At 41.4% G+C, this 6,608-nt stretch overlaps 1 protein-coding gene across 5 annotated transcripts in view; it reads right to left on the bottom strand.

The window, feature by feature from the left end:
• The window catches only part of LOC108358621 (xylulose kinase), a 221,517-nt gene that overhangs the window by 9,504 nt on the left and 205,405 nt on the right, over positions 1-6,608 (bottom strand). The window contains exon 6 of one of the 5 annotated variants that reach the window (XM_017610055.1): positions 866-1,395. The exons of the other annotated variants lie outside the window; for them this stretch is intronic. Coding sequence (XP_017465544.1) covers positions 1,158-1,395 — 238 coding nt within the window. The 3' untranslated portion in view covers positions 866-1,157. Of the gene's footprint in view, positions 1-865; positions 1,396-6,608 lie in introns of those variants that run through there. 5 annotated transcript variants of the gene reach the window in all.

Genomic DNA, 6,608 nt, shown 5'->3' on the forward strand with positions numbered 1-6,608 from the left:
GGGGGGGGGGGGGGGGGGTTTGAACCCCAAAACCCACCCCTTGTGTGCGCTAATGACTGTACTCTGTTTGGCTAGAAGTTTGAATGAATTCATGCGGCTCTCTAGTATGTATGTATGTACATATGTCACCCACTTGCTGCTAGTTAAAATAGCGAATGAGTGGGGATAAACAGAAATGAGAAAAAAACGCTGGGGAGTTGGAGCAGCGTATTTTCTTATGTACGTATGTATATGCCTTTGGATGTACGTTTGTGTACCTGTCGCATTCAAGTTGCGTTAACTTTGCGATCAGTGCATATGGAGTAAATATATTGCGTGTGATTTGCGTCGGTTATTTTAGATTTTACTTGGGGAAATGGAAACTAAAATTTGGCACCCAAACTGCAAGTATGTAAATAAATAAATCATGTATGACATGCGTACATATGTTGATTTAGTTAGTGAGTTGGGGATTTACAGCTGCGCATGAATGTATGTACATATGTATATACGAGTATAGGAGTGAAAAATATTTTTGTTTACTACTGTTTAATATAGCGGCGCTATATTAAAGGAGGATTTCAGTCTGATGGAGAATTCAAAGAGTTCGGTTTTAATTCAATAGAGCGTTTAATCAATTCAATTTAGGTTTACAATTATAAAAGTGTTCGTTTAAAGATTTAATGTCGATTGACTACTAGAGTTATATATTGAGTTTCAATTATAAAGTGAATTATAGAGTACGTTAACTTTAAGCAACGAAGAGGCACCTCCGTGCGTATAGTCGTTCGCGTTGATAATAATTTCAGTTATTACATTTCAGTTCATAGCTAAGTTCAATAATATTTACAAGAACAATTTTTTGGTGGATTTTTAGTTTGAGACATTTTACAAACTAGTCTAATGGAATGAGTTGCCACCTCGCTCTCCTTTATCGTCGACATGCCGCCGCCCTTGCACAGGTGCAACATTTAGCAGGCGTTGCAGATCCAGCAGCGAGGTCAATGCCGTGATAATCAGGCGTGTCAACTAGGCACGCGAGACGGAATTCTTTTTATTTTGTCGCGGCTGACGTCCACATACACATCGTCGTGTTGTAAGGCGTTTCGTTCCTTTGTGTTGCTTTGACTGCAGTGATCTTGCTGACCTTATGCGACGTTTCGGCTCACGTTTGCGTTCTACGGTGCGTTGATTTGGAGGGCGGTGAAGCAGAGTGTGGTGGCCCACTTTACAAATGCGGCAGCTGTTTTTGGACGAGCACGCTCCGGTGGTGTGGGAGCGGGCCAAACAGTTGGACAGTATTTGTGTACCCGCACGGCTTCTATACGTTCGGCCACGCTCATTTTGCGGAAACAAGCACAGGCTTGCAGGGCGTGAAATCGGCAGCACAGTTGGCATTGGTAAACGTCCGGTACTCTGTAAGAGATCAACAGATGAATTAGTAAGAGATAGTAGAGTGGGAGTTATTGGTCTAGAATTGGAATAGAGTACACGTTTTTGAATGTGAGATAAGTGGACTGTAATTGGATAATAGGACTAATTTGGATTAAGACTGGGTTGTGATGGTAGGGGGCATAATTTGACTATTGGTCGAGTATATATGCCAGTTTGAGTTTTTACTTCGACGACTCTAACATGTTTATCAGAGCCTCGGTGGAGTTTGAGTACTCTTCCAAGGCACCATTCCTGGGGTGGTAAAAGATCGTCTTTAATGGCTACTAACTCTCCTTCCTCAATGTCCTTCTGGGGTTGCCGCCATTTGTGGCGTCTGTGGAGCTCGCGAAGATATTCCGCTTTCCAACGCCGACTAAATTCCTGATGGAGGATTTTTAGTTTTTGCCAGCGATTGGTTAGGGATAGCGGTTCAGCCGATGGCTCTGGGATAGCCATGAGAGGGGCTCCTCGGAGAAAGTGGCTCGGAGTAAGCACGAGCAGATCGGTGGGATCTTCTGGTGGGTTTTGAAGCTTTTAACAGCGGACTCCCACAGACCACCCATGTGGGGAGCATATGGAGGAATGAATTGCCATTCAAAACCATGAGTTTGGTATTTTTTAGATGTCTCGGCAGATATCTGGGTAAGGAAGGTTTCATATTCCTTCAGTAAAGTGCGCTGAGCTCCGATAAAGGTTTTTCCATTATCGGACATAACTTTCGCGGGTAATCCTCGCCGCCCTACGAAGCGTGCAAATGCTGCTAAAAAGGCGCTTGTGGTTAAGTCTGAACAGACTTCCAAGTGAATTGCCTTGGTTGCAAAACAAACGAACACACAAGTGTAAGCTTTGTGGTAGGGTGCGTTACGGGTTAAAGNCCATAACTTTCGCGGTTAATCCTCGCCGCCCTACGAAGCGTGCAAATGCTGCTAAAAAGGCGCTTGTGGTTAAGTCTCAACAGACTTCCAAGTGAATTGCCTTGGTTGCAAAACAAACGAATACACAAGTGTAAGCTTTGTGGTAGGGTGCGTTACGGGTTAAAGCGGCTTTTAACAAAAAAGGGCCCGCGAAGTCTACACCTGTATTATGGAAAGGTACCGACAACGTAACTCTTTCTGGAGGAAGGGCTGCCATTATTTGAGAACGTACGTTTTTTTTATGAATCGTGCAGGGTTTACAGTGAAAGATACACTATTTTATGTACGATTTCAAACGTGGAACAAAGAACTCTTGTTGAGACATGCGAACCATGAGAGATTTTTCTGCATGTAGGAGGGTTATGTGGAGGAAATTGAGGTAAAGGGTGCATATTCTAGAGTTTCCTGGCAGTATGATGGGATGACGTTCATTGTAGCTTAAGCCAGAGTGCGCCAACCTACCATTTACTCGCATTAGACCCTTTTTGTCAAGAAATGGGTTTAGCGATAACAAACTACTTTTCTTGTTGATGGGTCGAGTGGCAGATAATTGGGAGTATTCATCGCAATAATAACGTTTTTGGGCAACAATAATTAATTGGGTTGTTGCGTATTTGATTTCAGTGTGGGTTAATGAGTCTTTGTTTTGGGAGCTCTTTCGACATTTTTGAATGAAGCGAAACATGTAGGCTGTGATGCGTAGGGCTTTTTCAAACGAGGAAAATGCATCTAGTACATCCTCGGGCTTGCCACTATGGAAAACTTTAATTTTTCGTTGTTCTGGGGGTAGCGTCTTTTGTGGTTGGGCTTGGGGCCATGCCTGTGGAGTGTCGATGAGCCAGTCTGGTCCGTGCCACCATATGGCTTTATAAATGAGCTCCTGTGGTGGGCATCCTCGAGTTCCTAGATCTGCAGGGTTATCAGCACTGCTTACGTGTCGCCACATAGCATTTCCTACGTTTTTTGTGATTTGGGTTATTCGATTGGCGACGTAGGTTTTCCACACATAGGGAGGTTTTTCTAACCATGCGAGAACAATAGATGAGTCACACCACAGAAACAGTTGAACTTCTTTTAAGTGGAGTTTTTCCCGAACTTGGTGAGCAAGTTTGCTGACCAGGACAGCTCCGCAGAGTTCCAAACGTGGTAAGCTGACCGTTTGAACGGGGGCTACTTTGCTCTTTGCCACGAGAAGTTGAGAAGTGGCTGGGTGAATACCATCTTGGCAGCGCAGATATAAACAGGCACAATATGCNTTTTAGTAAATTTTTCACTCTGGACGAAATGAATGTTTTTTCTGAGCCGGGGTCAATTAAAGCTCGTAATTTATAAACGTCTCCCAAGTGTAAAATTGGTACAATAGCGGTTGGAAGTAGAGTTTTTTCCCTACTGCTTGAGTGATGAGCTTGAACGAATTCTTGTCCTTCTTCAGTATTCAGAGTATTTTGTGCTGGTAGTTGTTGAAGATTCAGGGAATGATTAGAAGGTCTAGCCGTTGTTGTGTGAACTGCCGATTTTTTGGGTTTGGAGTTTGAATTGGAGGTCAAATTAGAGTTGGCGCTTAAATTTGAATTGGAGTTTTGAGTTTGGTTGTTATTTATGTGCAGCATTGAATGATGTGGTCTTTGGCAGTAAACACAAGTAAAGCTACTTCCACATTCCCTTGAGGTGTGGGAAAATGCCAGACAATTTTTGCAGTAATTGCTCTCTTTGATAAAGTTCAATCGCTCTTGAACTGATAGTGTTCTGAATTTAGAACAAGACTTAAGTGGGTGTGCGGGGACCGCTTTGCATAATTTGCATGAGCTGACAAATCTTTGCTCATTATGATAAGCACGCGTTTTTGTAGAGTTTGGGTTCGAGTTAAGAGTTTGAGACTTAGTTGAGTTGAAATTGGGTTGAAAACTTTGAAAATTTGGTTTCTGGGTTAAATAATGATTTGGTTTCGGGTTGGTAGGTCTGTGAGTGTTTAATCTCTCCAATACTTCGTATCGAGTGGTTAGGAATGAGTTCATTTCGGACCAGAGTGGAAGATCTTTTCTCGATGAGAGAGATTGTTCCCAAAGAGCAAGGGTTTCTTCCGGGAGTTTTGAGGTGCATATATGCACTAAGAATGGGTCCCAGTTCGATACGGAAACGCTTTGAGCCCTTAAGATGGAGAGACAGTTATTTATTGTATTTTGCAGTTTTTGTAGGGAAGCACTATTTTCACTATTAACCGGCTGAAGAGTAAATAATGCTTTGAGTTGGTTATCAACCAGAATTCGGCGATTCTCATATCGCGCCTTTAAGGCTTCCCAAGCGATATCAAAGCTTTCATCGCAGAGTGGGTATTGCTTCACTATTGTTCCCGCTTGACCCTTTGTTTTGTGCCTTAAATGGTATAACTTTTGCGCTGGGGTGAGTTTGGGGTGTTTTATGTACACAGCTGTGAACATATCTCTAAATCCTGGCCATTCTTCGTATCCACCAAAGAAATCTTGGGTGTCACAAGGCGGTACTTGAAGATAAACGCCAGACGACTCTGCTTTATTTTCTGAGGTGGTTGGGTTATTTGGTTTTGAGCTAGGAGTTTGGGGTTTTAATATTTCTAATGCGTCGTTCATCTCCGCTTTGCAATGTTGAAAGCTTTGCACACATTTATCATATTTCTGCTCTACCGCTTCGCTTACATTTGAGTAGGAGTCAGAGATGCTCACAGATTGGTATGTTTCGTATACCATTTCCCAATTTTGGTCGAGCTGAGACAGTTTTACTTTAATGAGGGACTCAGTTTGGTCGGCAAGTATAGAAGTTGACCATTTAGCACAAAATACCTCCAATCTGTTGGTTTCAAAAATAAATTTTTTAAATTCTTTATCTCCTCTGGATCTCGAGCTTTCTCGCTTCTTTGATTCAGAAACCTGCTTTGGGTCTGCTTCGAGAAGATCTTTGTTTCCTTCCATTTTAAAAAGGGGTATTAAGTGAAGAGGGATGAGAATTTGGATTTTTAATAGGGCTAATTGATATATGTATGTAGAAAACAGTGAGTATTTTAAATGTATGTATATATGTACTTATGGGAGTGCGGGATGTGCTTAAAAGTACACATGTATATCAGTAAAAGAGATTATTATTATTTTTATTTTTCAAGGGTTGGTGGGTACCCTAATGTAGCAAGGGTGAATATATGTATGTACATATATATGTATATAATAGCGGGAATTTACATGGAGTGCCTATCTCTGTATATGGAAGGCAAAAACTTCGGTATGTAATACGTTTGCACGGCTCTTTTCTTAATTTAGTTTTATTGTTGGACTTTTANTGGAAGGCAAAAACTTCGGTATGTAATACGTTTGCACGGCTCTTTTCCTAATTTAGTTTTATTATTGGACTTTTACCAAAATTATTACTATTATTATTTTTTTTTTCAAAATGTGTCTAATTAAGTTGTGTGCATATGCCTGCAGAGCTAATAATTCGAGTCGAAAAACAAATGTGTGTATGCATTTACGTATGTGTATATGACATATGCCCATATATGTATACATAACGGGTGATTTTTTAAGAGCTTGATAACTTTTTTTTTAAAAAAAACGCATAAAATTTGCAAAATCTCATCGGTTCTTTATTTGAAACGTTAGATTGGTCCATGACATTTACTTTTTGAAGATAATTTCATTTAAATGTTGACCGCGGCTGCGTCTTAGGTGGTCCATTCGGAAAGTCCAATTTTGGGCAACTTTTTCGAGCATTTCGGCCGGAATAGCCCGAATTTCTTCGGAAATGTTGTCTTCCAAAGCTGGAATAGTTGCTGGCTTATTTCTGTAGACTTTAGACTTGACGTAGCCCCACAAAAAATAGTCTAAAGGCGTCAAATCGCATGATCTTGGTGGCCAACTTACCGGTCCATTTCTTGAGATGAATTGTTCTCCGAAGTTTTCCCTCAAAATGGCCATAGAATCGCGAGCTGTGTGGCATGTAGCGCCATCTTGTTGAAACCACATGTCAACCAAGTTCAGTTCTTCCATTTTTGGCAACAAAAAGTTTGTTAGCATCGAACGATAGCGATCGCCATTCACCGTAACNTGGATAAGCTGCCATGTTTAGGTGCTTATACACCAGGCATCTGCAGCGGGTGCATGATTTTCGTGTATACTCGATCATTTAACAAAACCCGTTTTGCATCGTTCTCTGTATACGAGCAGAAGTATTGTTCGTTATCGACTGANCTGCCATGTTTAGGTGCTTATACACCAGACATCTGCAGCGGGTGCATGATTTTCGTGTATACTCGAT

The sequence above is a fragment of the Rhagoletis zephyria genome, unplaced genomic scaffold, assembly GCF_001687245.7.
Source record: "Rhagoletis zephyria isolate East Lansing unplaced genomic scaffold, Rhagoletis_zephyria_1.1 Rzeph_scaffold_00277, whole genome shotgun sequence".
NCBI lineage: Eukaryota > Metazoa > Arthropoda > Insecta > Diptera > Tephritidae > Rhagoletis > Rhagoletis zephyria.